Genomic DNA, 15,134 nt, shown 5'->3' on the forward strand with positions numbered 1-15,134 from the left:
TCATCCGATTGTAGAAAGATTCTGGAATGGTCTACAAAATATCATGCATCCTTGCAGATCTCTATCCCCAGCCTGGGACTTAGAACTGGTCCTTCACACACTGATGGGCCCTCCTCCCCACACACGCTTTGAACCAATGACTACGTGCTCTTTGGCCATAACAACAATGAAAACTATTTCTAATAACAATAACATCAGCTCAAAAAATTAGTGAGCTAGCAGTTCTGACTGATTCTCTGCCGTTATACAACCTTCCACAAAAACAAGATGGTACGACACCCACATCCCCAATTTGTTCTGAAAGTGTGCTCACAATTCCATATTAATGAGCCTATAATACTACTTACTTTCTGCCCTAAACTTCATGCTTCCCACACAGAAGCCAAACTACACACACTGGCCATCAGGAGGGCTCTATCCTTTTACATAGATAGAACTCAGTCATTCAGGAAATCAGACATTATTTCTGTCCATAGCAGAGAGCTCAAAGAGACTGCCTATATCAGCAGTTCATACTAAGACTCATATCCACACGTATAGTGCATTGTTATTCCACTCAAAATAGACCACTGCCAGTGTTTCCAAAAACACACTCTACAAGATCAATAGCAACAGCCACAGCTTTTTTAAAGGGAGCACCTTTGTAGGACATTTGTCAAGCAGCTACGTGGTCCTCTAACCACACATTCATGACTCATTATGCACTGTAGTCTCTCGCAAACAGAAATATGGCAGTAAGTCAGGCAGTACTGTCCACAGAAGATGCACTGAATAAAAACCCACCATCCAGTTAAAGAGGTACTGCTCTACAGTCACCTGCAGTGGAGCACCCACGGGGACAGCATGCAAAGAAGAAAGAGAAGTTACTCACTTTGAGTTGTAACAACGATTCTTAGAGATGTGTGTCCCCCTGGGTGCTCTACGTCCTACCTACCTCCCCTCTCTCTCTGGTGCAGCAGCTATAGTTAGGGCATCAAAAAAGCAACTGAAGAGAGCGGGTTTGCATGCGTTACCCCAGTGGCGCAAATGGTGCGTGCCAGGGTGGTGCAAGTGCAGCCCCACTCAGGACTGCTATGAAAGATCTCCGTGTTGTAGTGCTGGTTGAGCCTAACACCTACCGTGAAACACCCACGGGGCACACATCTTGAAGAACCATTGTTACAACACAAAGTGAGTAACTTTTTTATATCATTCTACACAAATTAAGGCTGCCTTTCATTTAGTATTTTTGTGCATCTGCTAGGTACTATATCAGGGGTGGGCAAATAAAGGCTTGCGGATCAGATCTGATCTGCTAGTGGTTAGAGGTGGAAGCCCACCAGGAACTATATTTAGCTCTACCTGTGCAGGTATCGTGCAATCACAGCTCTCAGCCCTGGATTGCTGTTTGACACCGGTGAGAATGGCAGGAAGCAATGTCCCAGTGCCCACCACTTTTTTGGTCGCAAATGGCGATCCGCAACCAATGAGAACTGTGATCACCTGATGTCTGTAGAGATTCAGGTAAATATAGCAGCAATGGCCTGCCACTGACTAATCCTGGTGGGTTGCTGCTTTTTTTTAACTGTCTTGTACCATAATCTCTTTCAATAGAATCATTTATTCATTGTTGCACTTGGTCAGAACTTAAAAATAAAGGCAGAAACTGTCCAGTGATACTAACCATCTTGTAGGCAAGACAACCATGTCCAACATATGGAATGACGTCCGAGTGAAGTTCATAGTTCTTCTGATTCTTTGTCCTATGTATACTGGTAATCCAAAAGAGTTCTGTTGGCCTCACATGGAGAATGTGCATAATAAAAGGGAAGCACACATTCACAGCTACAACAAAGTGTGAAATTTGCAAGGAGCTACAGCATATTGTAAAAATAAAGTCATATCTTTCAGATGTGCAGAACTTCCATTCTCAACTACTATGAATGCTGTTTTTGATCAAGTGCTTCTTTATGAATAACAATGAGACATATTCTGGCTAGTGACTTACATAGTCATGCTTCAAAGATGAATGACATGTAATGTAAAAGTTGACATAGCCCAAGTGAAACATTTCACACAAGAAGCAGCTCTTTATCTGCCCATCCACATTTTGGTTTTACAGCATCAGATTTTTGGTTTATCAGGCTATGTGGAGCCTAAATTTGATCATATTTTTACTTAAAAAGTAAGTTTCAAATACTTGTAAGTATTGTCAAAGAATAACAGTTACTGAGACTGGTAATGTAGTAGCACCAAAAGAACTACAGTGCTATTCCAAATGAGCAAACCCATCAAAACACAGAGTGTTGTTTCCACAGCTGCTGATACTTGTAGTGATTTTTGTTGCTCAGTTTGAAACTTCCTAAGAGGAAACTGATTTTTAGAAAGTCCTTAGCTGCCTCCTTCCAAAAAATAGCTCCTTTAAAATGTCTCAAGTTGAGTTCCCAAAAACTTGACCAGCCCAAAATCATTAACTTACTTTGAAAAATTTTGGCCAACCTTTGAGCCTCCGATGAACCTGCATTCAGCATTGCAATGGCTTATGTGCCTTCTGTTTGGTGTCCTCAGAAGCTCTTTTGCATAACAATCAATGGCTGCTGCTGTTGTCCATGTGAAAAGTTCTGTTGGTATGGTAGACTTCACAGATGTTTTTTTTTTATAAAGAGTCTGTTAATTGTGTTTTATTCACATTCAGCTAAATGTAATTAATTGAGTGATGTCTTTATATTCAGGCAAGCCAAAATAGATATGAGAGCAGCAACTGCTAAATATGATGAAACAGCCAAATTGTTAGTAGACCTTCGAGCCCAGATGGAGAGAAAGGTATTAATTAATGTAATTGAATGTTTTAGTGGGTTATCCTCTTGCAGACATGGAACTTAGATTAGTTTAAAATTGTTTATTTCCATTTAGAACATTTCATTTTTTGTGCTCAAGCAGTGTTCAGGAAAATATCTGTCTAAATGCTATTATTTTTAGGAAGAAGATGTAGTGTCTGCCCGGCAGAGAGAGGAAGTATCAGACAAACACTTGCAGCAGTTGCAGTCAGGCATAAAACAGTTGGAAACAAGGCAAGGAGATGAATGATGCCATTGAATCTGATATTTGTTGAAGTGACCTGAAATCTGAGGCTTCTTCTAAATGCCTAAGCTCCTGTAATTTTGAGTGATCTAATTCTCTAACTGTGTCTTACCTGCAGATGAGAGAGGTCATATATTAGTTATTAAATTTTACCTACTTCATTTCCCCAACTGTCTCAGAGTAGCGTCTTGCTTTGTTTTTCTCACCTGAGTTAGAGACGGGAGGACCACAGGTCATGTGATCTTACTCGTGCCTTAGTTTTGCCAGTGACTTGTTAGTCTGCGCATAGGTGCCAAGTTTAACTAATTTTACTAGCATTAGTGGGAGTGGTACCTCAAAAGCCCTAAGCATCAGCTTGAAAGTATTCCCTTAAACTTGGCCACCTTTGCATTTCATGCAACCTCATTTAAAAAAAAGTAAAAGCTGGTTTCAAAAATCACTTTGTGACAGTGGAGACTAGCAAGGAGACTATAATAGTACACTAGGGCAGATTTTTCTTTAAGTAGTAAACATCAGTGATGAAGATTTCTTAGATGACTAATAGAGGATATGATTGCAGTGATAGCATTACCTGCTAATATACTTCAGAGTGACTCAGGGTTTCCATTGCAATCTTTTTTCTTCTTCCTCTCCTCTACCCCCACCCTGCCCTTCTTACCAAGGAGAAAATTTATCTGAATAAATTCTGGTCCAAAATTTTTGATTGTTGTAATCAGATTGTTTGTTTGTCAGATGACTTGATGAGAGAAGGTGTTCTCCCCCCCACCCCCCAAAGTAATAGTTTCTAATAGATTCACATTTCTTAGTCTCTGCTTTATGGGCATGAGTAGCAGAATCATTATAGTAAAGAACCGAGCAACCAGCCCGTACAAGAGCTCTGCCCTATTTGTAGCAGTGGAAGTTCTTATTGCCTTTAATTTTGTGCCGCTTGAACAGTGGCTTTTGAGAGCTTTTGTCAGAACTAAGCATTGTAGTCTTTTTATTTGTTTGAAACTGGACCCAAAGTGACCAGCTAGCCATAGTTAATTTAATTTTTTTGTGTCCATATATATTTTGTCTTGTACAGATCAAAAAATAAGTAACTTGGCTGCATCAAAAACTATTCCGGGTGTAGTCATAAAATGTTGATTTATGGTCCATCATTACAATCCCTTTAAAAGCCTGTTCTGAACCCAGCTAGGTCCACAAGCATGCACCAAAGGCTGTCTGTCACCTTCCTTTCCCCATACCAACCAATAACGTAAATCAAATTAAAATATTAAGACTATTTAGAGTTAGTGTAATGTTACAAACCCTTTCTCAGTGTACATGTACACACACACAGTTGCATCAGCACTGGGAAAAGGCTTATAGTAGTATAGTAGCTCCAGCTAATATTATTGCTTTACCTGACTGACATTGTCGTAAGGGAAGGCGTTAGAAAAACGGTTACATTTTGTATAAAAATGTGTTGCTACATGTACAAATTTTATGAAAGAGAGGTAGCGTGTGCGGTGTTCATGCTGTTACATAAAATTTTTATTGCCATGCCCCAGTTACTCACTTCTCTGCCTCTATAAAAAAAAAAACCGTTGAAAAGGAATAAGAAAAATAAGCAGAGCATTTATATACCACTGTTTGTTGAAGGTTTACCTGTTCCTGTTGTTTAATATCTAATGTTAGAACCATTAAGTGGTGGTGTAACAAACTGATTTGGCTTGGCAAAGATGATGATTTAAGGTGAGAAATAAATAATGAAAGAAATAACAAAAAAAAAATGTTAAACGGCATGTTGTAGCACAAGTCAGCAAACCAGTAGTGGAATTTTTAAATAGCTGTGCCCTTCTTAGTTTAATTATAGATCATGTTTTCAAAATTAACTCCTTTCATTTTGTTTCTGTCTGAGATGTAGTAATAGAACAGTAGGAGGATGTATAAAAACATAATACCAGAGAATTTAAACTTAATACTTTACAAGTAAATTTGTACTTTCAATAAAGGAGAGCAGATAGTTTGCAGGAGTGAAAGTGTTTTAACAGGTTGCCATTTCAGCCAATGAGATCTAAGTGTTCTGACTTCTAGACTATGTGTAGCTATACAAGATGCTGAGCAGCTGAGAACAGAGAGAGCAGCTCAAGAAAAACAAACTAGAGCGCTTCAGGCAAAGTGCTCAGATCTAGAAGAGGAAAAATATGATGCTATAATAAAAGTCCGAGACAGCATGCAACTCTTAGAAGAAGCTAACCTACAAAAAAATCAGGTGAGATAAAGATGTAACTATTTTAAGGCTTGGTTTTATGTAGTAAATCTGTCCAAAGCTTTAGCCAGTTTAAAAAACCTGCCCATAATTTTCTAGAAGTGACTTAGTGATTTCTGAGACATCAATTTTTTGGGTTCTAAATCTGAGAACAACTTTTCGGGGGACTGCTTCTGAGAGAATCGTGGTGAGCATGTTCTAAAAATCAGGTCTTAAGGAAATCCAAAGTAGTTTGACTTACATTTGCTGAATTGTTGTTAATTTAGTGCACATTTAGAGGGTTCTAACCAGGGGCAAATGAAGCCAAGCTTGTTCAGATTTCTTGAAATAAAGTGTTTAAACCTTAATAATCAGTACAAGCAGGTAGAAGACTTAGTGTGACTAGACTCCTTGGCCTGTGTCTACACTTGCAGTCCTCTTTCGAAAGAGGAATACAAATGAGCGAAATCGAAAATGTAAGTGAGGAAGTGATTTACATATTTGTGCTTCATTTGCATAATCTTTTCTCAGAAGAGCTTCTTTTGAAAGAAAAAAAGCAGTGTAAACGGGGCTCTTTTGAAAATAAACCCTATCTTCAAAAGAACCTGTCTTCCTGAAACAAAATAGAAAGAAGGGTTCTTTCAAAGATGGGGTTTATTTTTAAAAGAGCCCCGTCTACACTGCTTTATTTCTTTCGAAAGAACCTCTTCTGAAAATATATTATGCAAATGAAGCATGAATATGTAAATCACTGCCTCGTTTGCATTTTCAGTTTCCCTCATTCGCATTCCTCTTTTGAAAGAGGAATGCGAGTGTAGACAAAGCCTTTCTAACCTAAGTATCCTTTTTAAATCCTATTGAGGAGACTCATGGGTAGCGGAAAAAATGTTTGTTTTTACTCTGAGGGGATACAATGCTTGCTGCTCTATTCTTAGTGTTCTCTCTTTCCTGGTAGCAGCCCTGTAGTGTAGGGACTAGTTCAAGGGTGGGAACATGGGCTGTATCTTGGCCTTTTTTCTGTCTGGCTCTCAAGCTTGCAGTGAGGAGTGGAGTTGGGGGCTTGTTCTGGTGCTGCCCAAGTCCCAACTCTCAATAATTCTTTGAGCACCCTCTTCCTACACACAGAGCCAAACTGCGGAGGCACAACCAGCGCCATTTACTCAGACTTGACTTTATTGTTTCCGGGATTGCAACCCCACCTCTACATGGCTGAATGCCCAGTCCCCTCCCAGTCTGATGTGTTATACAGTTTGCATACCTAGATCTGGCGCTCAGGAAATAAACTTTTCCCACTGCTGAGCTAGACACTACCTGCCAGGAAGTCAGGACTGCATATTCAAATGAAGGATTCAACCATCGGTAGACCCTCTTGCTGAATGGAGTTCCAAACACTGGCAAAAGTCAAAAGTGCTGAAGTTACTGCCAGTATTCCACACAAGCTGGGTATTTGGACAGTCACCCAGGAGAGAGTCAAATGCTCCCCAGTTAATTTGCGGTGAGCCTACAGTGGACATAAGGTGTTTCTACTGGTGCTGAATATCTGTACATGTCTTGGCGCTCACAACAAAATTTATTCTGCACGTGGATGGAAAAAATTAAAGGGAATACTGGTTACTGCTACAGTCAGCTGCCTTTCCATTTAATTAGAGGAGCCAGGGAGGATGTGAACAGACTTGGATACCCTCTTGCTAAAAGAGAGGAATGGAATGGAGCAGAGCCACAGATGGAGTATATGCAAAGATGCAGTTTTTAGTCCTCTCTTCCCCACAGTTTTCCATACTCTGCTACCCATCAAACAGGTTCTGGTTCAGTGGTTTTCAACCAGTGTGCCATGGAACACTTGTGTGCTGTGAGAACTGTCCAAGTGTGCCGTGAAATTTCATCAATTTCTCCTCACTGTGGCTCCTTGCAGAAAACTTGTTTGTTTTATTCCATGGCATGGGTTATTCCTCGCTGTTGCTTGTCCCAATTTTAAAGCCTCGGAGAATCTTCTTACCTCTTCATAGGAGTTCCACCTTCTTTCTATAAATTTTTTAGTTGCTTATGACCCCTTGTGGTCAACATTTAAGGGTTAGTTGGGAACAGCATCTATCTGTTTCTCTCTCTAGATCCTTATGCTCTAGAGGGGTGAGGGGCCAGTGTTTGGGATCTAGGGGAACGGGGTGCAGGTATGTGGGCAAGAGGTATAGTGCAGGTTACTGGGCCAGTGGGACCTGCAGCTGGGCTTTTGTAGTAGGGGGAGGGTTGTGGGTGTTTGGCCCCTGGCTGGGCTCAGCGGGATGGGGGAACCTAGAAATGGGAACAGAGTTGTCTCAGAGGTTTCTTTAACTCTCAGTTCTTTGGGAAATTTTTATTTGTAGTGTTCTGTATTTGTATTGTTACAGACATACTTACTGACAAGTATTTTTACCAAAATAAAACAACTTGGAGTGATTAGTGTTATTTTGACAAATAATATTTGCAGAATTCTTTAATTTTTGGCACAGAATACCCCTAGGAATAATATTTGCTGCAAAGTAACCCCTTCCTGGGGTCCAAGTTGTGTTGCCTTCCTGACATGCTTGGATTCACATAGCCAGCAGAATGAAAAACTGAACACTGTTACCAAACTTTTTTATTTAACTGAGGTATTGTGATGCCATTTTGCAAGCCCTCATTACTTTTCCTGTTTACTTAAAACTACATAACTAGATTATTATCAGGTATTATTAATGAAACATTACTGTTTTTATTAGTGGCAAACAAAATTGAAATACTGTAACCATATTTCTCTAGGCCCTACTTGGAGAGAAGCAAAAAGAAGAGGAGATAGAAAATATGAAAGAAGCAATTTCTCAGCTTGTACAAGATGCTGCTGCAAGAACTAGAAAGGAAGTATGTTATTCTTTTCTGCATAATTTCCAGTGCTAGTTGAATTTGTGTAGTTTGAATAAACAATTAATATTTTAACAGTCACTTCTTAAAACAGCGTGTAGCAAGTTCAAAATAATTTCAGGTATATATAAGTCTGTTCTTTATGGGGTATGTGGTAGGGTGGGTCCCAGGTCCATTTGTGTTGCCAAGGGCAAGCTTGAGACCATAAAAAAGGAACTTCGTATTTTGAACGTGTCCAGAGCTTTACTCTATCACCTTAACAGGACCAAGCCTCTCAGGCTGTCTTTCCATCTGTTTGAGGCGCTGGAAATTAAGACCTTGGCCATATCAGAGGAATCCTATAAGCTGTTTGACATCTTGTCACCTACTGTTCCATCCATGATTTTCCTCCCAAGAAATGAGGGACTACTCAATCCCACTAGTGACCAGTGGTAGACACTGGTCAAAACACTCATTGCAAAACATGTCAAGAAGGGGTGTGATTTGAGTAATACTGTGCTTCCCCCCAGTCCAGGTTTCTTAGTAGCCTTGGGGGAACAGAGTGAAATAGATTAAGAGGAGAATCTCATACAGAGCAGGAGGCCTCCTACCGGACTGTCTCCATCTCTGTGGCCATATCTAGCCTATCAAAAGGCCAAACATTCTCATCTCAGAAGATCTCAAAATAGACCACACAGTGCATTTCCATAAGCAGAAGGATCTGCCTGCATAAGGAGCATTTCAGTCTGAGACCTGCAAACCTGCAATGTCGGGTAACCAGTGACTTCTTTTTAAACATTTAAGTTCTTCCCATGACAGCCAGGTCAGAAGTCAAGTTCGGAAAGCAGTACTGCAATCTATTTGACCAACTGACTAGCAGAAACTCCTCATTATCCTGGGAGGACACTACTTGCCAGTCACCTTCAGTGGGATACACATTGACTACAGCATTTCTAAGAATGGCTATTTACTCTCCCGTAATTGTGGTTATTTATCACATTGTTACCAGTGTGGATCCCACTGTCAACCCTCTGTCGCTGATTTTCAGAGTGTACAGCTATTTAGGCTTTTGAATTGAGAGGGTCATAGTCACTGCCCTTCGTGATTCTGCCTGGAAGAATGAGGCTCCAGAAGGCACATGTGCAACCCTGACAGACAGTATTAAAATGGAATCTTTCATACATAAGACACATGCATTTACTGTGGGATCCACACATACTGCTACATCTCAAAGAAACAGACTTGCTACAGGGTAAGAAACTATGCTTTTCACTTTGAAGGATCAGTAAGCCTTGAACAACTGTAACACTCACTTGAATGAGTAGAAATCTTGAGCTGAGTTAGCTGTCAAGAGGCAGTGGGGGAAATAGACTTTTATATTAGGAGAAGGAGGCTCTCTTCTCATTCTGCTGGTGAGAGGTAAAATGCATGAAGGTAAAGGGAGAAGCTTTTAATAAGAGTGGCACAGGTTGCAAGATAATGGATGAAGAAAGTAAATGAGGTAAGGCAATTATTGAATATGAAGAGGAAGGTAGAAAGAGTGAGTGGGAGAGACTACTTGTAATTGTTTAAATGTAAACCGTGCCATTCATTCACACTGCAGTCACAGAATGTGTAATGTTCTGTGATATGATCTTGTAAAGAAATCTACCTTTTGGTATTCACATACTGTTTCTCCAGAGTTAGAAAATAGAGTAATTTTTAAGGAAATTGGGTTTGAATATACAATGCAGCAAAGAATGAAAATACATTAATTTTGTCTAATGTGTTTAACAAGATAAAGTTAACTTTTTTTTTTGTGGGGACTTAAAAAAGTGAGCTTTGAGTATCATCTATCCTGCACTGTTAAGGACACTATTGTTTTTTCAAAACAAAACAAAAAAACCCTACCAAATGGGCATTTTGACCATACTTGGTTTTAATTTGTCTCTCAGTACATATATATGTAATCTTGACTCCTCCGGAAACTTTTTCAGATGGCTTTGTCAATTGCCTTATGTGGTAATGTATTTGAGCCAGAATCCAAAATATACCTACCAGATAGTTGGAAGACTTTATTTCCTCAACTATTTTCTTTTTTTGTGAAGAATCTTATCCATAATGTTCTACTTCTTTGGTATACTATTGTTATTTCCTTCTATGGATCTTAGGGGTTAAATTTTATATTTTAAATCACCTTGAATACATATTTGAAACACAACTGTTTCTGTCCTAAAAAAAAATGTACACACAAGTAATGCCTTTAACTATTTTTAGGAATGATTTCAAAATCTGTTTTTTTTCCTTCATGCACACCTTTAACTACAATGTTTAATAAATTGATGCTTTGCAGATAGTTTCAGTTAACTGAAATACAATACAAAGCCTGTGCGAGCAGCTGCATTTAATAACTGTGTCTCATTCATATATGTCAATCTAAGTCATGCATCCCATTTTAAGTGTATATGTAATGAGATATTATGTGATACCTGTGTATTTTATCAAATGTATATTAGGAAATTTAGGTGCCATCCATATTCCAAAAAAAATCTCTGCATCTTTTGCCCAAAATGTCCAGAACACATAATCTCTACTCACTATAGCTCTTTTCCTAAATAAATTTAGTAATTGGTCATTAGTCATTTTTCAGTTTTGTTATAACATGGGTCTCTATAAAGGATGTGCCATGTGTAGAGTGGTTGTGTGGCCTGTGTAGAGCAAGATCATGACTTGCTCTTGGAAGTGTTGGTAGGGTGGGCAGGAATGTCTTTCACCGCTTACACATTTCCCTTCCATTTTGTTTTCAGTATTTAGTTTTTCTCTAGATTAAAATTATATAGACAAATGAACTTGATATAGATCCCAAATACTAGCGTAAAAATGTTTATGCAGTTAAACCATAAGCCCCATTTTTGTCAGGAATGAAGGTCTGTCTTAGATTTATTAGAGCCACTAGTCTTTCACAAAACAGGCATGGAACAATCTTAAGATGACAGGGAAAACAAAGATACTAATCTACGAGGCGTGTGTATTGAGTATCCTGCTATATGGTTCTGAGGCATGGACCACCTACTCAAACCAGGAAAATAAATTGAACAGCTTCCATCTTTGCTGCCTGCGCAAAATAATGAATATCAACTGGCAAGATAAAATTGCAAATGCAGATGTCCTGTCAAGACCTGGCATACCCAGCATCGTAGCGATCCTCAACAGCAGAAGACTGTGATGGCTTGGTGATGTGAAAAAAATGGGTGACGAACATGTTCCCGAAGAAATCTTCTTCGGTAAACTGTCATGGGGGTTGAGAACAAGAAGATCCAAAATCCTGGGAATCCACATCATCGGATCGAAATACCTGGTGACAGTTGCTACAACAGGGCACATCATCCTTCGATAGTATCTGTGCAAGCCACATAAAAGAACTTTGTCTTGGAAGGAAAACTCTGACTCAAGATTTCAGAAATAGAGTGATGTGCGGTTATTACAATTGACCATTGAATCCAATATTGGACGGATAAGCCATGAGAGAAGCTGCAGACTCAAATACTGCCCATAGAATCTCACGATCACTGCTAACCACTGTCTCTTGAGACAAAAGGGGCCATATAAACTAGTCTTTTCAACTGTACAACTTCTAACAAAATAGGAACAGTATCTGCCAAAATCAAGTAATTAATGTTATTCATGTAATTCAAGTATACAAGAAAAAAATGTCTGAAATGAAGTTCTGGTATTTCACTTGCAGTCACCAACAAACAAGCCACTTTACTGCTATAGCCAAGCTGGATTTCATGGTTGCCTGATGATAGAACAAATACAGTGGCAGACCCTCATTTCTGGTACTTTTTGGGATATATTTGGATGATGTGCAGAATTGTAATTATATCATTTTAGCATATTTTTGTTACTTTGTCAGAGATTGTAGAGCTGAAAGGGCTGAAAATCCTAAATTATCTAAGATAAAAGCTTATGCCAGATCCCATTTATGAACATTGTTCTTAAATCTTTCTTAGTGTTGGGATGTTATGCAAAGTAATAATAGAGAGAAGTTTTCCTATGTGATTTTTTTACTGTACCCAAAACAACTGATGGCACACTTTGTGTCAGCAGTCTTTTTGTAAGCATTCTGACAATATAGTTAGCTGCTGCAAAGATACGCAGTATGTTGGCAGAACTTGTAGTGTCTAGATGGCACAGAAGAAGCATTAAAGGAGTTCTTATGACTCATGAGAGATTCTCACAAATGCTCTAAGGACCTAAAATGTTGCTCTCTGTGCAGATGTAGGGAAGGCCACTACAAGGATTCTTAAACATTGACTTAAGCAGATCTATTGGCTGGCATTGTATTACACGTGCTGTTTTATTGAGATCAACACAGAGCTGTAATTCATTTGCTGACAAAGCATATGATCCTGTGAGTTGCTAATTTTGCCTTGAGAGCACAGGATGAACTACAGTGTAGTTAAAACAGCCTTCTTAGTTTTTGTATCTGCATCATTACTTTCAAATATTCTTCTGTATAAGTGAGTAAGACTTTCACTGAGAAGTATTAGACAAGATGAAAGAGGTAGTACCTTTTATTGGACTGACTTCTGTTGGTTAGAAGGACAAGCCTTTGAGTTACAGAACTCTGCTTTGTGTTTGGGAAAGCACAACAGCTAACTGTAAGATGGACAGGTTGTTTGGTGTAAGTCGGGGTAGGCAATAATTTTTGATGGGGTGGCCACTCCAAGAATTTGGAAAATGATCAAGGGCTGCGCTCTTCCATGATATTAATAGAGTAAGTGCGAAGTCTGGGATGGAGATTGGGTGGAAAAGGGAGCTTGGGTTAGGGAATGGGGTGCAGGAAGAGGGGTGGGGTCTGGGAGGAAGTTTGGGTGAAGGGATGAAGGAGGGGGTTGTAACCTAGGGCAGGAGTGCGTTGTGACCCGGGATGGGGGTGTGGGGGTTTGGGTTGTGATATAGGGCTGGGGGAGGTTGCGACCTGGGGCAGGAGATTGGGGGTGGGGCAGAGTCTAGGAGGGTATCTGGGTGCAGGAGAGAATGCAGTGGGTTTGATTCATGTGAGGTAAAAGGGCAGAAGGTTGGGATGTGCTTGGGTTCCCAGATGCAGGCTCTGACCAGCAGCCCTGAGGTAGGCTCCCTGCTTGCTGCAGCCCCAGACCACCTAAAACTGTGGTCTGCTCCCTGTAGCTCTGTGCTATGTATGTTAGAGGTTGGGTGAGACTTCAAGTGTTGCTTCCCACCCTACCAGCCAAATCTCTGAGCTCACTGGAAACTGGCCAGTGGGAGTAGAGATATTTTGAGGGTGGAGGAGAAGCATGCAAATCCTTCTCCCTCCCTCCCAGTGTCCAGAAAAGAGAACTATAGGGAGCAGAAAGCTGCTTAAAGCAGCAGCTGGCTGCTCCGTGCCTAAGAAGGTCCACAGGCCATATCCAGTGGCTTGGCAGGCCATCTCTTGCCCACCCTGGTATAAGTAGTTAGCGTATATTCCAAGTGACCATTCCAGGTAGAGAGTGGCCTGTTAATACTACTTCAGTCATAAGACAAAAAGGGGAGGGAGGTTGTGAGTTATAGAATGTTATAAGTCATTAATGCAGTATCTGTTCAGTCCATGACTTTAAGCCTCTAGCAGAGCTAAGAATTTGAAATCCCACACTTGTCTTTTGTCATGCAGGCTTCTTTTGAGGATGAGGACTGAGAGCACCAGAAAAATACATGCAAAACCTTAGAGATCAGATATAGAATGATTGCTTTGTGAAAAGTGTTCACTCACAGGTTGTGGGCTTTTTTGTCTTTTATCATTTTCCTGGTGAGTACTTTTAAGACATACTGATTGTTTGGATTCACCCATATAAGAAGATGGATGACATCAGTACAGCACTGTTGAACTTTCCAAGGAGCGGATATAGACTCAGACCACAGTCTAGTGATCACAAACATCAAGATAAAACTCAAAAGAAAATGTAAGACGCAGTTTAAGAAAAGAAGAGATGTGGTGAGGCTATGTGAGGAAGAAACAGGGAACGCATACAGCGCAGCGCTCGAAGAGAAGATTAAGAATATCGCCACAGAGCAAGACCTAGATAATAGAGTTGCAGGGATAGCCGTCGCTATAGAAGAGGCAATTGAGCAGACTGTTCCAGACCAAGAAAAGATCAATAAGAAGTGGATTACCCAAAAGACACTGAAGTTGGTTCAAGAGAACAGAGCATTGAAGATCACAAGAAATGTTTCTGAGATGGCAGAACAGCAGTATAGGATGAATGCAATGAGGTAAGGAAAGCAGCCGGAAAGGATAAGGCGGAATGGTTAGAGGAGCAATGTGAACGTATTGAGAGGTATTATGGTGAATGTAAGACCAGGGAGGTGTATAAAACAATTAGGAATATTAATAGGAAATGGCAACCGAAGCAGATGGCGATCAAAGATGAGAACGAAGGAGTGCTCATGAACAGGATTGTGCAGCGATGGACAAGATATTGGCCATTTTGAAGATTACTAATGAGGCACTGAAATGCATATTCAGTGCCTCATTAGCATGCTGCTGGCTGTGGCTCTTCAAAATTGCCGTGTTTTGCTCCTGCACGGCTCGTCCAGACAGGGCTCCTTTTCGAAAGGACCCTGCCAACTTCGAAATCCCCTTATTCCTATCAGCAGATTGTGGATTTAACCTATTTATGGAGATAGAATTACAGAAAATTTGTGCAGTGTTTGTTATATTTCTTCAGCAGATAGGAATAAGGGGATTTTGAATTTGGCAGGGTCCTTTCGAAAAGGACCCCTGTCTGGACAAGCCTCGCGGGACTGAAACGCGGCAATTTTGAAGAGCCACAGCCAACGGTATGCTAATGAGGCACTGAATATGCATTTCAGCACCTCATTAGTAATCTTTGAAATGGCTATTTGCATGGCTATTTTGAAATTTTGTTCCATTGTAGACATGGCCATAATGAATAACTTTTGTATACCTTATAATTTTCATTATTAATAACTACTTAATTAATCTTTTACTCTTTACTCTAAA

General features: G+C 40.0%; 1 protein-coding gene across 2 annotated transcripts in view; it reads left to right on the forward strand.

Moving 5' to 3' along the window:
• Positions 1 to 15,134, forward strand: part of SCLT1 (sodium channel and clathrin linker 1) — a 112,749-nt gene that overhangs the window by 45,344 nt on the left and 52,271 nt on the right. For both annotated transcript variants that reach the window (XM_074993312.1, XM_074993310.1), the window contains exons 11-14: positions 2,712 to 2,802; positions 2,959 to 3,050; positions 5,122 to 5,299; positions 8,051 to 8,149. In XM_074993312.1, the coding sequence (XP_074849413.1) occupies positions 2,712 to 2,802; positions 2,959 to 3,050; positions 5,122 to 5,299; positions 8,051 to 8,149 (460 nt within the window). The remainder of the gene's footprint in view (positions 1 to 2,711; positions 2,803 to 2,958; positions 3,051 to 5,121; positions 5,300 to 8,050; positions 8,150 to 15,134) is intronic.

The sequence above is a fragment of the Carettochelys insculpta genome, chromosome 4 (assembly GCF_033958435.1).
Source record: "Carettochelys insculpta isolate YL-2023 chromosome 4, ASM3395843v1, whole genome shotgun sequence".
Taxonomy (NCBI): Eukaryota; Metazoa; Chordata; order Testudines; family Carettochelyidae; genus Carettochelys; species Carettochelys insculpta.